Source organism: Paroedura picta, chromosome 15, assembly GCF_049243985.1.
Source record: "Paroedura picta isolate Pp20150507F chromosome 15, Ppicta_v3.0, whole genome shotgun sequence".
In the NCBI taxonomy this organism is placed as follows: Eukaryota; Metazoa; Chordata; class Lepidosauria; order Squamata; family Gekkonidae; genus Paroedura; species Paroedura picta.
This window is the reverse complement of record NC_135383.1, coordinates 15,649,806-15,670,625: the sequence shown is the minus strand read 5'-3', so window position 1 is coordinate 15,670,625 and position 20,820 is coordinate 15,649,806. Positions and strand designations below refer to the sequence as shown.

Sequence of the window (20,820 nt, the reverse complement as noted above, 5' to 3'; positions counted from 1 at the left end):
TGAGAGAGCCATCTATCCCACCTTCCGCTTTTAGTGCAGAAAATGGAGCAATGACAGAAAGTCATTTTGTATCTGTGGCAAGGAGAGCAGAAGATATATATATGCTATTGGGCTTGCAATTTCCCCTCTTCAGCAGACACCGGCATAAACTCTTATGAAAACGCAAGACATATCATATTGATAAATGGCTTACCATGCCTAAGGATCAAAGCCTCCTCACTCTTTACTGAGTCAGCAGTGATAAGAATTGTAATTCTACCTATTTGCTAGGGACGGACCCTGCTTTCCTTATCTTTCTTTTGGGAGCTGACTTGTTATATTGTTCCAAGCATGTGATATGCTCTCTTTCTTCAAAGTACAGCGCAGGGAGAAGGTTCCCAACACTGCCTCAGAAAATGCTACAAGATTTGGGGAGGGGAGTACCTAGGGGGTGATGTCTCTTCCTGGTTGCACTCTAGGCTACCTCCCTTAATCTCTCTGGTCTTTACCACAGAGACCAAGATAAATTTTTACTACCTCCTCTAAGCTCTCTGGTCTGCCACAGAGACCAGGATAAATTCTTACTGCTTTTGTTAATCTCTCTGGTCTTTACCACAGAGTTCCGGGTAAATTCTTAGAGCATTACTATGTGGTGGACCTTTTTTCCTCTGTATCTCTATTCCTCAGGAGTGGGAAACTGGAACTAGGGGCGGGTAATCCTCCGCTGTGAGTGGGTAAGTGGGAGGCTTACGTGGGAAGAAGATAGATCTCATTTCGGTGGCGCATGAGCTACAGTGTAATGAACACTGTAATGAGCTACAGTGTAATGAACACTGAGCATTATGCACAGCCTGACAAATACTAAGAACACTGTGACTTTGAAAGTTCGAGTTCTGGGGCTTTTCACTCACCTCGTAAGGAGAACAAAGCCTAGAATACCAGGATATCCAAACTGTCCCCTGATTGAAGTCCTTTTCATTTCCCTTGAAGGTTCTCCGGCTTGTTTTAGCTGAGCAGCATCTCCCAAAGAGTATTGTATTTTCACTTGAGGTGAAATTGAGTAGCCAGCTCTACCTATTTACCTTCACTCGGATCCTCTTCTGAAATATATGCCGAAAGCAAAGCAGTTTAAGATCCTTTCCATTCTGAAGCCTGGGGGATTAATTTATCTGCAGAAACAGCCGGCTTGTTAATTGTGGATTTACATTATGGGCTTAGGCCTCTTTGTGTAAATGTGGGTTATATTCTCCAGCTTTGATGCTTGCTTAAAATTCAGAAATAGCGAATAAATAAAAGGAAGTTCTGCAGCGCCCTGTTTTGGAGCTGGATACTGGGGTGGATGTGACCCCTGTCCTGCCACCATTGAGAAAACATTGAAGCCTTCCTTTAGCCAAAGGAATCTTCCTCTGATACCTTTTCCGCACTTCAGCGTTGCCTCTCTATCATGGCTGCCAGACAACTCTTCAGATCTCAGAAGCTAAGTAGGGCTGACCCTGGCTAGTATTAGATGGGAGATCTCCAAGGATTTTGGTGGTAGTTCCTCTAAGAAACATGAGGGGTCATGACATGGAGGCAGGAAATGGCAAAACCACCTCCCTGGCTTGACTGCCAGACAGATCTCGGAAGCTAAACAGGGCCAACCCTTGCTAGAATTTTGATGAGATACCTCCATGGATTTGGATAGAGGTCCTCCAAGGAACATGAGAGGTCATGACATGGAGGCAGAAAATGGCAAACCACCTCTGAACGTCCCTTGCTTGACTGCCAGGCAGATCTCGGAAGCTAAACAGGGCCGACCCTGGCTAGCATTTGGATAAGATACCTCCGTGGATTTAGATAGAGTTCCACCAAGGAACATGAGAGGTCATATCATGGAGGCAGGAAATAGCAAACCACCTCCGAATGCCCCTTGCCAGACAATCCTTCAGGTCCCCTGGCTATGCTACCCATATGCCATATGATAAATAAATAAATCCCTCCCCAAACACTGCCCTCCCCAGCATAAGCCCTCAAATATCAATGAATTTCCCAACTCAAAGTTGGCAACCCATTGGAGAAGAGGGGAGGGATATCAGTGTCACGCTGATATGGAGAGGACCTAAACAGGAATACATTTTAATACCTCAACCATATTCCAGAACAAAATTTTAATGGGAATACAGCAAATTAAACATATTGTTCCATGGAATCATTATACTAGCAGAGCTGCTATTACAAGTATAATAGGAACGGCCTATGCAGATACTTGAGCTATTTATATTTGTCGTGTTCTTCGCATAAGAGAAGCAAGCATTGTTCTTCAGGCAGTAATTAGTCATGGATTAATTCTCCCTTGGGGAAAAAAATTATAATTCCGTGTCAACTTGCTTATTACGCTTACACCTATTGTTTCGAGCCTCCTACGACAGCGATATCGCCAGTTCTAAATGTAATGAAAATGTGTTTGTTTAACGGTAGGGGCAATATCCACAATTTTTAATCTTCTTTAAATCAATAGCCAGCATTGACTTTGTTTTGCTGCGAGAATGTTTTGCTCCAGCAATGCTCATTAGTCTCCTCTTTACCCTCCTGGCACTTACTAGCGGTAGGAACCCAGATAGAGCTGTGCCTTTCCGAGCTTGCTGACTTTGTTGAGAATTGTGTAGAACTTAGGAGACTACAGCTGCAATTCCAAGAACTCCTTCCTGGGAGTGATCCCTATTAAATAAAATGGAGCTTGCTTCCAAATGGACCTACTTGAAATGATTTTTATTTATTTGTCGGTTTGTTTATTTACTGCCTTTACTGTTGGAATAGGCGAGATCTGCGGTGTGCATAATGGAGCAGAATGTGAAGGGTGTCCTGCAGGGGGCATCGGAGGAGTTGTGCATTTAGCATAATTAGAATAGGAACTTCCTGATGTTTTTCGGTTAATCTCCTCCACTGTCCTGATTTGAAGATTTCCCGCTAATCTCACACTTCCTCCCTGCTTGCTTCCACAACAGACAGAATGAACAACAGAACATTTAGATTACTAAGACTCTCTCTCCTCTTTCTATACAAAGTGGTTTCTCTTCGAAATAAAACCATTTTATTCTTTTAAGCAGCCTGGTACTCCGCACTCTCGCATATTTAAAAGTCAAAAAGTATTGCTACTAGGGTTTCAGTTCATACGTGCATGGGTTTATCCCAAGCACAACGTTTATTTCAAACAAAAAGATTTTCTCAAAAGACACAGGATAAGCATGGGGGCTTATTAGGAAGATGTTTTAAGAAAGCTTGAAAACTGCATTAGTGAGAAAAAGGCCAGGAAAGTTGGCTGAAGAGGCAATTTTCATTGTAGAAATGGACAAAATTCATTAAAAATGCAAATCCCAACAATATCCCTAGTGCAGAAAGAGTCTGGGAGTGAATGACTGCTTCGAGGTCACCCAGTGAGTTTTCCTGGCTCAGTCACACTCTAACTGGTATGCCATGCTGGCTTTCATACAGCTCTTCCTACATCTCTATCGTCCTACAAACTCCTTTGTTGGGTCCTCCAACAAAGGCAGACTCCATGATGTCTGCCATACCAGTTTCCCTGTATCTACAACTTCCTTGTATCTACAGTTTTATTCATTTGTTGTTAACCACCACGGTCCGCTTGTGGGAGTGGCAAGCTAAAATATCAAATGAATGGATGGATGGATGGATGGATGGATGGATGGATGGAAGGAAGAAGGAAGGAAGGAAGGAATAAATAAACTCTCATATGGCATAATATGGCTTAATTTGAACATTATGACACAATTTACTAATTTGTCACAATTTACTTTTGCTTTATATCTGTACCCTTAGGATCCTTGTTCCATTAAGTCTGAGGAAGAGAGCATGCACTTGAAAGCTCATGCCTTGAGCCTCAGGGGAGGGCAGTATATAACTATAATGAATAAAAATAAATAATAAATCTTTGTTGGTCTTAAAGGTGCTACTGGACTCAAATTTTGTTGAGCTACTTCAGACCAACACGGCTACCCACTTGAATCTCTCTCTCCTTCTCAGTTTGTCTTCCCTCTCAGACACTTTTCTTCTTACCAGATCCCACTACCATGACAAAAAAAACCCTACCTGAAATTCTAACTAAGACATCTCTATTATTTCTGTACCAACATAGGAGGAACCATCTGAGACCCAATCTGAGACCCAACCTAGAAGTTCCACAGCCCATCTCTCCTCTTTTTTTTTCTTTTTAAAACCAAACTTACCTTAAGTGGGCTTCAAGTCTAAAGCGAAGAAGGGCACACAGCGACAGACAACTTTTAAATTCACGGGCGTCAAATATACCTTAATTCCAAGCTCTATGTTTTCCCCACCGTAGACATCCATCCCTGGATCCAGAAGGCCTATTTCTCCAAAGAACTTCCGGTTCACAACAAACGAACAGCCAATCATTGCTGGAGTTCTAAAAAGAAAAAAAAATGCAACAGGAATACTTCAAATAAAACGTTAAACCTTGGTCGGGAAAGCCTAAACCAGGGTAGTCAAACTGCAGCCCTCCAGATGTCCATGGACTACAATTCCCAGGAGCCCCTGCCAGCGAATGCTCCTGGGAATTGTAGTTCATGGACATCTGGAGGGCCGCAGTTTGACTATCCCTGGCCTAAACTATACAGACAGATTGAATAATCCCCCTACATATCTAAATTTTCAATCCACTCAGTTGCAGCTGGGGAAATTTCGAAGAGCTCATTTCAGGAGATGCTCAGGAGACACCACAAGAAGAGGAACGGTTGGAAATGTATATGATAGCAGTAGAAAGAACCTACCCTAGGCTATAATTAACAATTTAACAATTTAACAATAAATAAAAATAGAAATGTCTTCTCTCTTCTTCTAATCGTCATAAAACAACCAAAACAGCCTCCAGATCTGAACCCTTTTCAAAGTGGCATTTTCAATCAGTGGTTGTTTTTCCAACTTAGTATGTGCTGAGGATCTAGTCCTTCACCAAGTATGTGATCTATTATTCTTCACTCGAATTTAAACAATATATATATATTGGCCTTTGGCTCAAAGGCATGGGGAAGCTTAGTCAAAAGGCTGGCATCTCTAACGTGCGAATATGTATTTATGTATTTACACATACAGCATTTAAACTATACAGGAAATGTGTACATAATATAAATTGATCTACAACACACAGCAAAGTGGAGACCCAGAATGGCTGTCAAAAATAAATTGGGGAAAATTCACTCCTTCCAATATGAAAACACAGTTCGGGGAACTTTGGTCAAACTTCCACACATGACCCTCTGAAGACGATACATGCTGTTCCATTGACACAAGGGTTGGTAATGTGATTCTTACAATCACTGCATTGTGTAAATGGGTCAGCGTCTCATGGTGGCACGGTTCTCGTTCTAGTGAATACTAGTCGAACTTGGTCAGTTCACACAATGAAACAATTATATGAATTGTGGCTCCGGTTATGCAATTACAGGCGACCGCAGTGTAACATATACAGAGAGATATAAGAGAGTTCTCTTGTGCGGTTTGAAAGAAAACTTTTCCCGACAGCAAAATACAAATGGAGATTATGGTTAGAGATGGTGTCGAAGGAGTGAATGCTGAAGACAGAACAATTTAGTTGCAAGCGATTCTGCATCACATAATTAAGAAATCAAGGGCAATTAAGCATCACCAGAAACAATTAAGTAAATTAGCTGAGTAATTAAATAACATATAGACTCTGTGTTTGGTAGACTGCTATGAGCGAGAGACAGTTTGAGGAATTTTTATTTCTGCCTGTGGAAGAGATATATTGGAGATTGGTTTGTGGACTGAGACAATTAACCACATTCCACCCCTCCCCCCAAAAAAAAATTTCAAGAAACAATAGTATCTTCCTTTTGTTAAGGAAATTAAGCCCCTCCTACAGTCTCTGAAACTGACATAGCCAAGAGTGCAGAATTCTTTGCATCACGCAAAGGGACTCAAGACTCAGAAAAGGAATGGACGAGTATCTGATGCCACCACAGAAGGAGGCCATTGAGATGCCTCCAGGATCCCCTTTTGATGTGCAATAGAAGCCCTCATGTGTGTGTGTGTGTGTGTGTGTGTGTGTGAGTTAACCCTCTCAGCTGGGTTCCTGAACTTGGTCTTGGTTCCTGAACCCTCCCCATCACTAAAGCCCACTACAGCATCTGAGGTGTCACCTCAATTGATTCCTCATGCCAGTTTGGTGTAGTGGTTAGGAGTGCAGACGTCTAATCTGGCATGCCGGGTTAGATTCTGCACTCCCCCACATGTAGCCACATGTAGCCAGGTTGACTACCCCTACCTTAGAGAAGAAGAAGATTTTCAAGATATAAACCCCTTTGAAGAGTCAAAGCTTTTTTTCCCAGGCAGGAGTAGGAATGGAGATTTTTATCCCAGTCCAAAGGTAGGGGGGACGTTGTAAAGAACACTAGTAAAGCACATTATCTAACAGTTCAAATATGTAAAGGGGCGGAGCATCAGGCTGCTTAAAAGAATAAAATAATTTGTGAAGACAAACAAACTTTGTCGAGAAAGAGGACAGAAGAGAGTCCTAACTGTCTTAACCATTCTGTTGTCTTCAGGCTGTTGAGTTTTTTTTTTTCTGGAGCCAATCAGGGAGGAAGTGTGCTCAAAGGAGCAGGAAGTCTCCAATTGAGCTAATCAGGACACAGAGGAGATTGTTTGAAAAATACCAGGAAGTTACTGATCTAACTATACCTCCTGTAGGACATTTTTCAGGAGAGAAACAAAAAGTGGCATAGTTGTGAGGGGCTGACAATGCATTGTGATGCCTTCTGAAGACCAGGTAGACGTCCGTAGACAACTTTGCCTGGACAGGCCCTTGTTTAGTGTGACTAGAAGAGACCTTCCCTCTCCACACCTATCTGTAATGCTTATTTAACACAGAAGATTAAATATATGCTACCAAAACATTTGATTAATACTACCAAGGGAACAACTAGTGTTTTGCCTTACGGAGATGGATGGGCATTTCAAAGTCCAGTTCCTGAGCACCATGCAATGTTTCCCGGTTTGCTATTTAAATAATTCCTTCTTGTTGTAGCACGATAACTACCAGCAGCGGAAACAATTAATTTTGGAAGATAACCTTGGAGTTCCCAGATTCTTAACGGCTCCATTATTCCTGATGACTTGCAGGCACTCAGTTGTCGTGGTTCGGTCCTTGGTGGCTTGGGAACGGGACCGAACCCCGCCATCAGAGGCGCCCGCGATCACGGAGGTAGGGCATGGTGATCATAGGCAAGCCGGCAGCTGGGCGCCCCACCCGATCGTTGAGGTGGCAATGGCCGCTAAAGAACCTCAATGTCCCCCTCCACCTTTTGACAAGGGCCCGGAGATGGCCCTTTGTTCCAGGAAAATGGGCCATCAGGAACCCCGGAAAACCTCGCATATGTGCATGAGTCATGATTGTATCAGCATGTTCCCTCCGCAAGTACTGGGTGGGGCAATACAGCCTAAGGAGGTGGGTTTTGTATAAAAGGGAGCTTCCACCTGGAGTTCGGTGGAAGCTCTTACTCCATACCAGCGGACTCCACGTTGCTGAAATAAAGCTTGTTCCTGTTGTATCGTTCACCAGGCCTGGCGTGACGTTTTCTTCAAAGGGGCACCCTGTTTTTTCAGTTAGCAAGCGGGTTCCCGACATCGTAAGAGCTTCCCACCGAACTCCAGGGTCGGCATCGCATCCGAGCGCTTATCGGGACGGATCCAGAGATGGCGTTTTCAAGCAACGGGGCGGTCTCGACCCCCACGAACCCCGGGAACATGAGTTTAATGTCCCCGGGAGATTTCCTCCGAAAATCGGGGGGCCAGGAGCAGCTGTCCGGGACCCCGAGACCCTCGGCAGCGGCGGCCAAGGGAAGGCGCCGGGCCATGGGGTTCCCAAGCACGGCGGGGAGCGCGCCGAGGTCTGGGGGGTTGGCCCCAACCTGGGACACCCAGCTGAGGCAGGCGCTTCGCCCGGTAAGACCTGAGGAATCCCTAGAGGACCTGCGGCGGGCCATGGCGGACTTGGCCAGGCGCTTGCAGGCAGCTGAAGCCCGTGAGCAAGCTCGGGCCGGGCCCGGAGGGACTGGTAATACAACGGCGGAGGGGATCGCGTCGAGGGAGGACGTCTCCAGCGACGAGGACGAGCCCGGCACTGGTGAGCGGGCCCCGGACCCCGACCCGGAGCAGTTTTCAGTCCCGAGTAGGCGAGACGGCCAGCGGAGAGGCGAGACAGCAGAGGATCTCGGGGGAGCGGGTGAGCCGACGGGGCGGCGAGAGCCGGACCAACGCAGGAGCGACGTGCAAGGCAGGGAGCGGCACGGCGTCGTTGGGCAAGTTGGTAGCCGGTGGAGCGGAGCAGGACGAGACGGCGGACGCCGAGAATCCCGGATCCGGAGGGGGTCGGACTACTCTCCAAAACGTTCCCCCCCAGAGCTTAAGGCGCGTTTCGACGGGACGCCGGACGACCTCCCGCAGTTCCTCCTCCACGCGCTGACGCATGCCCGGAGGTATGGAGACCGGTATGAGGACTCCGAGGACTTGGTCTGGGGGGTGGCCTCGTGTCTCCAGGGCAAGGCGGGTCAGTGGTACCTAGGGTTGGCCGAGCGCGGCGACCCGGCAACTCGGGACCTGCAGGACTTCGTGGTCGCGCTCCGCCGACGATTCCAGGACCCCCAGGCTGAGGACAAGGCAAAGAGTCGGATCAAGGGACTTCGACAGGGTACTAGGGGGGTTATGGACTATATAGACATTTTCCGGAGGGAAGCAGGCAAGGTGTTCTCCTGGAACGAGGAGACCCAAATCGAGTACTTCCGGGAGGGCCTTAACCCGAAGCTCAGGGAATGGGCCGTGATCAAGGGGACGGAAGAAGATCTGTCTACACTGGAGGGGTGGTGTTTTGTGGTCGCCAAGCTGGAAGCCAGCCTGGGTTGGGCCGCCGCACCCCCCCGGGAGGCCAAAGGCGGGTCAGCCGAGGCGCCGAGACCGGGCCCCGACAACTCTCGCCCCAAACGACCCCCGAACCCCGAGCGGGAAAGGAGACGCCGGGAAGGTCTGTGCCTGAAATGCGGGGGGTCAGGACATTTCGCAGCAGCGTGCCAACGGCAAGGGGGGGAGGACCGCGGGCTCTCCCAGGGGGGAGGTGCGACACGCCCCCAGCAGGCACGCCGGGCGGAGGACCTCCGCAACGAACCGGGAAGCGCCCAGGCGACGGGAAACGGCCAGGACCTGCTGTAGACGGCGCCGGGCAGCAGGTCCCGCGGTGCGAGGGAAAACCCCTACAGCATGAGGCGCGACCTCCGAACGTGGTAATTTTAGAGCTCCGGAACCCGGAGAACGGACTAAGTTGGGTGGGGGAGGCTCTTTTGGACTCTGGATGCGACCACAGCATGGTCCACCCCCAGATAGCCCGGGCTTTGGGGCTACCGAAGCGCATTCGGAAGGTTCCCCTGGTTTTCGTCCAGATGGACGGCAGCCCGATTCAGGGGGGACCTTTCGGGGAGGAGGTGGGTCCTATCGCCATCCACATAGGGGACCACCAAGAGCTGCGGTGGCTGATCCAGGTCCCCGTAGCGGGATATCGGGCGGTGTTGGGCCTGGATTGGCTGAAGGAACACAACCCCGTGGTGGACTGGCGGGCGGGGACCCTGAAGTTCGACTTGACGGTGGGTGCACGGCATCGGGTCCCCCACGAGAATTCCAGCCACAAGAGGACGGCGGCGCGTCCCAGGGGAGCGGCGGCGGCGCAGCAGGAGAAACCAGAGCCCGAGGTCCCGCCAGAGTACCGAGACCTCGCAGCCGTTTTCAGCGAGCAGGAAGCGGACGAGCTACCCCCACACCGCCGCACGGACTGCGCTATCAACATCCCAGAGGGGGCGGTACTACCCAAAGGGCGCATCTACAAGATGAGTGAGGGTGAGCTCAAGGACCTCCGGGAGTTTTTGGGTAAAAATCTGGCCCGAGGTTTCATCCGGCCCGCTTCCAGTCCCATGGGAGCTCCAGTCTTGTTCGTCCGGAAAAAGGATGGGTCCCGACGGCTGTGCCAGGACTACCGGGGCCTCAACGCCATCGCAGCGGGGAACGCTTACCCCCTCCCGCTGATCCCGGATTTGCTGGCCCGGCTGGGCAAAGGGACTCTGTTCACTAAGCTGGACCTAAGGGAGGCGTACTACCGGGTACGCATCCGGGAGGGGGATGAGTGGAAAACAGCGTTTAACTGTCAATTGGGACAATTCGAATTTAAAGTGATGCCGTTCGGTTTAAGCGGGGCACCTGGGGTTTTCATGAGTCTAATTAATGAGGTGTTGCAGGACCTTCTGTTTCAGGGGGTGGTGGTTTATTTGGATGACGTCCTGATCTACAGCCAAGATCCCCAAGAGCACGTGACCCTGGTGAGGGAGGTGTTAAAGCGCCTGCTGGCAAACCACCTATACGTGAAGCTGGCTAAGTGCGAATTCCACCGTCCCTCCCTGGACTATTTGGGCTACCGCATCTCAGCCCAGGGCATAGCTATGGACCCCGAGAAGGTGCAGGCGGTGCTGGCCTGGGAAAGGCCCCGCACCCGGAAACAGCTACAAAGCTTCCTGGGGTTTGCTAACTTTTTTAGAGGCTTCATCCCCAGATACTCCTCCGTAGTGGCTCCCCTCACGGACTTGCTAGGTACCAAGGGGAGAGGTCCTCGCGCCACGCGGCCCAGCGCAGCGCTCGGCTGGAATGAGAAATCGGAGGCAGCGTTCCTGGCCCTCAAGCAAGCTTTCGCGTCTGAGCCCACGCTACTGCACGTCGACCCAACCCAGCCGATGGTGGTACAAGTCGACGCCAGCGACGCAGCAGCCGGGGCGGTTCTCCTGCAGCGAGACAAGGCGGGACAGCTGAGGCCGGCGGCCTACCTCTCACGAAAATTCGCCGAAACGGAGCGGAACTGGTCTACCTGGGAGAAGGAGGCGTTTGCGATTAAGTTCGCCCTCACCGAATGGCGGCATTGGCTGGAGGAAACAGAGGAGCCGTTCGAGGTCTGGACAGATCACAAGAATCTGGAGGCGCTCCGGCAACCGCGATCCCTGAACGCCAAGCAGATGAGGTGGGCGGAGTTCTTTTCGCGGTACAATTTCAAGCTTGGTCACATCCCCGGCAAAGAGAATTTCCTCGCGGACGCCCTCTCCCGTCTGCCGCATTATGGGGAGGGGTACGCTCCCTGCACCAGGTCCGTGTTTGGTGAGGAGCAGCTGGGACGGGGGGTCGTCACTAGGCGTCGGGCCAGGGAGGAATGGGAGCCCGACCCGGCGACCGCCCCGCTCCGAGACCGCCTAGTGGCAGCCTACGGGACAGACGAGGAGCTGGCTGAGCTCCGGGACTCTTTGATTTTGGACTCCGGTCTCTGGCGGAGGGGGGAGGCTGTCTACGTCCCGGAAGGGCTACGACGGGAAGCCCTCAGCCTCTGCCACGATGCTAAGACCGCCGGGCACTTCGGTTTCGTAAAATCCTGGAAGTTGGCCCGGCGGCGGTTTTGGTGGCCCAGTCTGCGGCGGGACACAAAAGCTTACGTCAGTGGTTGTCCTGTCTGCCTGACCTGCAAGCCGGGGGTTGGCAAGCCGAAAGGTCTGCTGCACCCGCTCGAGGTCCCGACCCGGCCGTGGTCAGTGATCTCCATGGACTTTATAACAGACTTGCCTCCCAGCAAGGGGAAAACGGTGATCTGGGTGGTGGTAGATCTATTTTCCAAACAGGCCCATTTCATTCCTTGCGCCAGTGTCCCCAGTGCTTCACAGTTGGCTCGGATGTTCCTGGATCACGTGTTCCGACTGCACGGGCTGCCGGACAAGGTGATTTCCGATCGGGGCTCACAATTCGTGTCCCGGTTTTGGCAAGCTTTCCTGCGCCTGTTAGACATCGAGCAAGGGCTGAGCTCCGCTTACCACCCCCAGACGGACGGGCAGACCGAGCGGGTTAATCAAGTACTGGAGCAGTACTTGCGGTGTTTCGGTTCCTATCATCAAGACACCTGGGTGCCCCTGCTCCCCCTGGCCGAGTTCGCGTACAACAACGCAGACCACAGCAGCACGGAGATGTCGCCTTTTGCCGTCGTCTACGGGACAGACCTGAGACACTTCCCGGAGCTTGGAGAGGTCCCCGCCCGGGAATCGGCCGACCTTCGCGAGTGGGGGAAGCGTGCCGGGAGCTGCTGGAAGTCGCTGCAGGAGCAGCTCCACAAAGTCAAGGCAGCGCAGAAAGAGGACGCCGACCGGAAGAGACGACCAGCTGAGGAGATCCGACTGGGGGATCGAGTTTACCTTTCCACCCGGAACCTACGGTTGAATTTGCCCAGCAAGAAGCTAGGCCCTCGGTTTTTGGGGCCTTTCGAGGTCTTGGCCCCGATCAACGAAGTTTCGGTCAAGCTCAAGCTCCCCAAGAACCTCCGGCACATCCATCCCGTCTTTCACGTGAGCCTTCTAAAAAAAACTCCGGACGGTGACGTTTGGCACCCCGTGTTTTCCCCGCCAGCGCCCGAGGTCCTGCCGGGGGGGGAGCACCACGAGGTGGCGGATATCCTGGACTCTAGACTCCACAGGGGGAAGTTGCAGTACCTCGTGGAATGGAAGGACTTCGCTTTGGGGGACCGGGAATGGGTCTGGGCAGCGGACGTCCTTGCGCCCCGACTCACTGAACGTTTCCACAAGCGGTATCCTGGCCGTCCCGGGGGGTTGGAGAATGGACCTTTGGGGGGGCAGAATGTCGTGGTTCGGTCCTTGGTGGCTTGGGAACGGGACCGAACCCCGCCATCAGAGGCGCCCGCGATCACGGAGGTAGGGCATGGTGATCATAGGCAAGCCGGCAGCTGGGCGCCCCACCCGATCGTTGAGGTGGCAATGGCCGCTAAAGAACCTCAATGTCCCCCTCCACCTTTTGACAAGGGCCCGGAGATGGCCCTTTGTTCCAGGAAAATGGGCCATCAGGAACCCCGGAAAACCTCGCATATGTGCATGAGTCATGATTGTATCAGCATGTTCCCTCCGCAAGTACTGGGTGGGGCAATACAGCCTAAGGAGGTGGGTTTTGTATAAAAGGGAGCTTCCACCTGGAGTTCGGTGGAAGCTCTTACTCCATACCAGCGGACTCCACGTTGCTGAAATAAAGCTTGTTCCTGTTGTATCGTTCACCAGGCCTGGCGTGACGTTTTCTTCAAAGGGGCACCCTGTTTTTTCAGTTAGCAAGCGGGTCAAAAGGAACAACCACCACTTTTCAGAATATAAAAGCCTTTGTGTGCATGTTGGCCGTGTTCAGGTACGCACGTGCGTGTGGAGGGAAAACAGGAAACAGCGAGGGACTGAACTTCCTGGTTTGGGATGGCCGGTGCTAGATTCAAAAGAAAGATAGTGTGAGGGGCTGTGACTCATAGCTCAGTGCCTGCTCCAGATCAGAAAACCCCTTGAGGTTTTGGGGGTGGAGTCTGGGGAGGGTGGCATTTGGGGCGGGCAGGGAACTCAGAGGCATATAATGCCATAAATTCCGCCCTCCTAAACAGGCTTTTTCTCAAGGAGAATTGATCTCTGTAGTCTGAAGATGAGCTGTCATTCCAGGGGAATTACAGTTGGCAAACTAGATGCACAAAGCCCCAGGTTCAATTCTTGGCATCTCCAGGTCATTTCAAATGTAGTTGCATCAGAATGAATGCTGCTCCAACTTCCAGGGGGGAAAACTGGCAATATAAATCAATAGATTTATCAATGTAGTGCATGTAGCACCTGCAGATTGTATCCTACCGAGGCCCCTCTCCAAATGCTGACCTTTCCAGGTTCCACGTCTTAATTATCCCAACCCAGAGTTAGCAATTCTAGGATAACTGGTTGTTTTGAGGAAGCCCTGATGAAATGCATGGAATGCAGTAGCTATACACAGCAATTGCCCACAATGACTGGTGTTCAGGGGCATACTGCCTTCCAGCAAGGAGGCCCACTATTAAACAAATCTTTTTTGCATTTTTTGCCTTCTCATACAGGGACCTTTAAGAGCCTCTTGTGGCGCAGAGTGGTAAGGCAGCCGTCTGAAAGCTTTGCCCATGAGGTTGGGAGTTCGATCCCAGCAGCCGGCTCAAGGTTGACTTAGCCTTCCATCCTTCCGAGGTCAGTAAAATGAGTACCCAGCTTGCTGGGGGGTAAACGGTGATGACTGGGGAAGGCACTGGCAAACCACCCTGTATTGAGTCTGCCATGAAAACGCTGGAGGGCGTCACTCCAAGGGTCAGACATGACCCGGTGCTTGCACAGGGGATACCTTTACCTTTACCTTACAGGGACCTTTGGCATGCAAAGCCCAAGCTGTACCTCTTGAGCCGTGGCCCACCTCCAAGTTTAAAGGAACAGCCTCTTTATGTTTAATTTAACACCGATGACATTTGCAGAGCAGGAAAAGCCGTTTAGATTTCAATATTCTTTGGTGGTTTAACACTGTCCGCATTTGCAAATATGCCTCACGTGCGGAAATCTTCATTTCCATGCTCCAATAACCTTGCCTGATTGCCTGCTTCAAATGTGCTCCACCACACACAAACTCTCACTAGAGACAGGTATCCAAGAAACATTTTTTTAAAAAAAAGACAGGAGATGTCACATAAATGCTGCTAGAACAAACATAATTCTTACCAATTCTGCATAGCAAACTTTGGCAATATATATGCATGCACACACACATATGGCGATATATATATTTTAAAGAAATGCAGGTTTGGGAAGTTCAGTCTTTCTATTGGTGGTCCCTAACTTTGAACTGATCTCTCTCTCTCCCTCCCTCCCTCTCTCTCTCATATATCTCTTTGGGAGTCTATCGCATGATCTTTTACTGGAAGTAGTTAAAAAAAACCTTTTTTTTTTTAAAGTTCCCTCAGTGTCATGAAAACTGTAGACATGGGTGTGTGTGTGTCAAAATGTCATGAATGCATAGTTTTAAGGATCATGGTAAAAGTACCTGTGGAAAAGCATGTTCCAACACACTATTGGGGATTCTAGGGGTATAAACAGAGCCTCTTGCGGTGCAGAGGGGTAAGGCAGCAGACATGCTGTCTGAAGCTCTGCCCATGAGGCTGGGAGTTCGATCCCAGCAGCCGGCTCAAGGTTGACTCAGCCTTCCGACTCTACTGGTTTGCCGTGAGTCAGCTGTGACTTGACAAGAGTTTCACTACCAAACAGAATTTGAGCAGTTTAGAGCAGGGATGGGCAAACTGTGGCCCTCCAGAGGTCCATGCATTCGCTGGCAGGGGCTCATGGGAATTGTTGTCCATGAACATCTGGAGGGCCACAGTTTGCCCACCCCTGGTTTAGAGAATGTGCAGGTATAAACTGTTCACCATTTACCTGTTCAGAAGCATTAGCCTGTAGGCAGACTGTGGCTACATTTTAGAGCATCTGAGATTTTAAAACCAAATAAACACTTAAAGCCACCTGCCCTGCCTGCACTTATAATATCTCTGCCACTCCATATTTATGTGTAACAAGGAACCTGGGACTATTCTCACTTCTAAATTACCTGTTCCCTGAGTCTCCACACTCAATTGCTTGAGAAGGCCGGGAACATATCCCTCCTTTCATCTTCTATACATTTGCCAGTGCCTGCGTTATTATTTCTCATGTCCATTAAACTACTTTCTCATAGCTATTAAACTACCCTGTCTGCAATTCCAGAAGAGATACATAACCCGACTGTACTTTCATTCCCTTTAGGACAATCAGAAATAAATCATGGCTTGAATCTTAGTAAAAGCTGGGATTTTATGAAAGGAACAGCATAGCAATAAGATTTACTGCACTTTCCTCTTTCCGTGTAATATGTTTGGAGGAATTTTTTTGGGGGGGAGGGGGAGATTCTGTCAAGTTACAGAAAAAAGGCAACTTGCCAGCATGTTTAAACTATGTGTCAAGTGTCATTTTTAAAATGCAGGAATGTATTAAAGGTAAAGGTATCCCCTGTGCAAGCACTGGGTCATGTCTGACCCTTGGGGTGACACCCTCCAGCGTTTTCTTGGCAGACTCAATCCAGTATGGTTTACCATTCCCTTCCCCAGTCATTACCGTTTTACCCCACAGCAAGCTGGGTACTCATTTTACCAACCTCAGAAGGATGGAAGGCTGAGTCAACCTTGAGCCGGCTGCTGGGATCGAACTCCCAGCCTCATGGGCAGAGCTTCAGACTGCATGTCTGCTGCCTTACCACTCTGCGCCACAAGAGGCATTAAGAAGTAGAGAACTGAACCCATGCATGAAAAACAGAACTATTTTGAAAGTGATGGAATACAAAACATTTGCAATCTCATCCTAGGATTCCTCACTACTTAAATGTGGGGAAGGTCTAACAATATATTTTCCATCCCTACTACTATCTAACAAAAAGGGAACCTTGTCTTTAGAAAGCTTATACCCTAAAATTTGTTTTGGTCTCTAAGGTGCTTCTGGACACGAAGCTAGCTCTTATAAGATCTCCTAAGATTACATATAATTTAGACCTAATAAAACCAGGAAGAGAAAACCTGTTTACAGTGCTCTGAGCTCCTTGAAGGAAGAGTAAGGTACAAATGTACTAGAAAAATGAAGTACAGGGGTGGATTTTAATTTCTCATCTCCACTCTGTTCCACTGAAAATCTGTGCTTTGACTTGTCTTTTGTGTAAAGCAAAACTATGATTCACTTTAAATTAGTTTTCTTTTGCTTTTACTTTGTAAAATCTATGCATCTTTCCCCACCATTATTTGTATATCGATAATGCATATTTGTATATTGATAAGCATGCAATATTGTACCTCATACAAAACCAATGATGCCCCAAAGCAAGCATTAAGAAGTAGAGAATTGAACCCATGCATGAAAAACAGAAATATTTTGAAAGTGGATGGAAGACAAAACATTTGCGATCCCATCCTAGGATTCCTCACTTCTTAAATGTGGGGAAGGCCTAACAATGTATTTTCCAGATGACAAAATACAGCTTGCTCTGTTATTATTATAAAATACAATGGTTGTGAAGAGCACTAGGGATATGGGAGGGGAGGGAGGTGGATTGCATCTTTTATTTCCTCTCTGAAAAAGAAAGGGACAAATAGCAACAATGTGCAACCCTCCCCATCTGTTGTGCTCTGCTATTTGCATGTCTGCTGAATGGCCTCTTTGTTTCCTGCCCCAATACAGCTGTGGCAGAAGGACCAAAACTTCGTGACACATAGAAGTTTAGCAGCACCAGATTTCATTGATGTGCAGGATTTACGCAGGCAGCCTTGGCGAGGTGCCAGCAGGCTAGAGGCGAACAAGTCAGGAAGAAAAAGCTGAAAATGGGAATAACTTCTGTGTGTGCACACTCATGCGCACACACCGCACATCTTTGAACTCACGTTTAAAAGGGAGCTGGGCAACGCGCAGAAGAGAGCCTGTCATCTTCAGAAGGTAACCGATCTGAGATGAATTACAGCACCTTCCGAGAACCAAATGAAGGATTTGGGGCTGCCAGTAATGAAAATGTGAGGATGCCATTCCGTTCATTTTCTTCCCTCCGGTCCCTTTCCAAGGTCCCCCTTCCTGTCTAGGCTGCATCCCAGAATACAGAGAGAGAGAATGAGAATTGGAAATAGGATTCCATGGGAATTTCTGCTGTGAAAGTTCCAGATAGTGAAGCTGGAGGAGGCTGCTCTGTGAGAGATCCAGCAGTTTTAAATCAGACACAGGAATGAGGTTGGCTACTGAATGGAGCGATCAACAGTTGCCTGAAATCTTGGAAAGAAGGTTAAGCCTGGCACCGCTCCTAGCATTCGTTTTTGCTGCAAGTTGGCCCGGCTTCCCTCTCTATGGACAGGGCAGGATTAGACCCACCATATGGGAATAGGCATCCTGCAAATCGTCACTGGGGCAGGACGGCCAACCTCCAGGTGAGACCTGGGGATCACCTTCCATTACAACTCAGCCCCAGACAACCAAGATCGATTTCCCGGGAGGAAATGACTACTTTGGAGGAGGGGTTCCACAGCATTATACTCTGCTGAGGTTTTTGTTGCTTTTTGTCAAAGTGTGTTGGCGTCTTTGTAACCACAGGCTGTTTTGCACAGTGGTCCAAACTCTCTTTCCAGAAGCGAATCACGGATGATGCAAATAAGCAGTGGAAACGCATTATTCCAAATGAATGAGATGATGTGCAAACAGAATAGCTGTGGGGCCTCCTTCCCGTACAGTTGTTTCCTTTTTATTTTACATATCATCAGCCCCAAACAGGGTTTATGATTATGCATTTGAAAAGCAAGTGTGCATACAGCGGTAACTGAAAACCAGAAATCTCTAGTGCCCCTAGTGGTGTCACTTCTCCTTTGTGTTAATTAAAAACACAGGACTTTGTTTTGAGACTAATCTGAAACCAATTGAAACCAAATCCCAACACGTGCAGAACAGACCCCCATCCCCAAGCACAAGCAAGGAACTGAGAATGTGGAAAATCCTACGGTTAGTTAACTAAACGATGGTTAGTTTATTAAACCAGAATTTAATTTGGTGTCATTGAAATCCTGATCTGCCTCAACAATTACTGGTTTGCATTGATCTTGCCCCCTCTACAGTCACCCAGAGCTGGTAACCTGGTCCACATTGGGGTCAGGGTGGTACCAAGGGGGCAGGCCAGATGCCCACATTTCTGTATCATTATAGGTAAGACTAACTGTGGTTAACCAATTTCCAACCACGGTTTCAGATTTTGGTTTGCCATATCTTAAAAAACCATAGTTAGAGAGATGGTCAGTATTCAGATAAGCCCCACTAGCCAGTTAGTTTAATCAACCCTTGGTTTCGTGTCCTGTCTAAATGAGCCATGCCTATAAACTAAGCACGCTGTGCGTCTAAAGGTAAAGGTAAAGGTATCCCCTGTGCAAGCACCGGGTCATGTCTGACCCTTGGGGTGACGCCCTCCAGCGTTTTCATGGCAGACTCAATACGGGGTGGTTTGCCAGTGCCTTCCCCAGTCATCACCGTTTTACCCCCCAGCAAGCTGGGTACTCATTTTACCGACCTCGGAAGGATGGAAGGCTGAGTCAACCTTGAGCCGGCTGCTGGGATTGAACTCCCAACCTCATGGGCAAAGCTTTCAGACGGCTGCCTTACCACTCTGCGCCACAAGAGGCTCTACGCTGTGCGTCTACATGACTGCAATTTAAGATGCATGGCATGTATAAATAAAGAGAAATCTAAAAAAGTAAAAGCAGAGAACCAAAACTGTCAAGGAGAACAGATATGAACACAAAGATAAATGAAATACGGAACACTGATTCATCTCTACCACACACTACAGTAGATACAAGGTCTGTGTGGGCGCATAGTTTTTCAAGTTGGGTACTGATCCGTGATCAAAGTACACATATGCAATTATTTCTCTTGTTTTTGTTATGGAAAATCAAAGGGGCTCTAGAGGTTGTTATCATGGTGGAAAAGAGGAGGGGGCTAATTAACCTCTTTCCTTCCAGAGGATTGTCTATGCAAAGGCACCCCTTGTAATTCTATGTCCATGGAAATGAATTTTTTTTAAATCCTTTTTTCTTCAGCTATGAGGGGAAACACGGGTCACTAAGGAGATGAAAAGTTTGAAGAACTGATTGGGGAAACCCCCGTTCTTCTGTTCAGAATTCATAAGATCTTGGAAAGGACTGAATTTGTGGAGGGGAGGGAACTCTGATACATTGCACTACCCGTTCTACCAGAGGAACTGAACTCTTGTCGCTGTCTGGAAATCAATTCTAGTTCCAGGGGAACCCTAGATTCACAGAACCTGTGCCAATTGTACACCTGAGTTACCTTTCACAGATGGCACAAAGAAGCTATCACTCTACCCCAAGCCAGATAGTTCTAAAGAAATGCTCCTAAATCAAATGAGAAGGGCTATAGCCAATACACGTTGTACTACTGTGCCAGCCAAACAGGCAATTGGGCAATGCATCTCCACTCTCCTACACCAATATATCCCCAAATATACTCTGCTGGGACAGCAGCAACACATCCCAGGAGGTACCAAAACAGAACACAACTAGAGTTGCCCGGTTCCTTTTGGCCACTGGTGGGTAGTGTTGCCATATCTGGGTTAGGAAATACCTGGAAACTTTGGGGGTGGAGCCAGAGTGGGTAGGATTTGGGGTGGGGAGAGACCTTGTGGCCCCAGATTTCTGGTCACTTTGGTCCAGTGGCACCTTTAAGACCAACAAAGTTTAATTCTGGGAATAAGCTTTCGTGTGCAGGTATACCTCTGCCTTCACCCTGAGAGTATGAGGAAAACACTCAAGAGTCCCAATGAGGGTATCAAAAGGGCTGGACTTTGGGCTTAAAACAGATGAATTTTTGTTCTTAATTGAGATAGCATTTGGAGTCAGGTCTCCTTAAATACGCAGCAGATGCAAAATGTGGAAGGGAAAGCCAATACCTTGGAAGGCCAACATGAAATTGAAACTGACCTTGGAAAGTTGGGCGAATCCAATGAACCGAGTGCAAAGATCTGCACTGATGCAAAAATAATCAAATGGGTAGGATTTGGGATACCCAAACTGGAAGGAGTACATGGGGAAATGATCTCCAGATTGTGCTCGACCACAAGCTAAGAAAGCCCAGCTTTGTCCTTACAGCTTTCTCATCTCTGCCAACAAAAAAGGTACTCGCATGTGGAAAACAAATCCTAGAGAATTGCCGTTCAATCAGGTAATATTACGCCCAGTCTGAGTCTCAGATATTTTCCACAGTGTTTGGGAAGCCAAATGTGTATTACAGATAACTCAAATAAGCAAGAATATGCTGCAAAACTGTGCAAATTAGGAATGCTTTTAAAATTCTCCCATGCATTTAT

General features: G+C 48.6%; 1 protein-coding gene across 1 annotated transcript in view; it reads right to left on the bottom strand.

The window, feature by feature from the left end:
- GALNT17 (polypeptide N-acetylgalactosaminyltransferase 17) overlaps positions 1-20,820 on the bottom strand; it is a 187,133-nt gene that overhangs the window by 34,121 nt on the left and 132,192 nt on the right. The window contains exon 6 of the mRNA XM_077311239.1: positions 4,282-4,399. Coding sequence (XP_077167354.1) covers positions 4,282-4,399 — 118 coding nt within the window. The remainder of the gene's footprint in view (positions 1-4,281; positions 4,400-20,820) is intronic.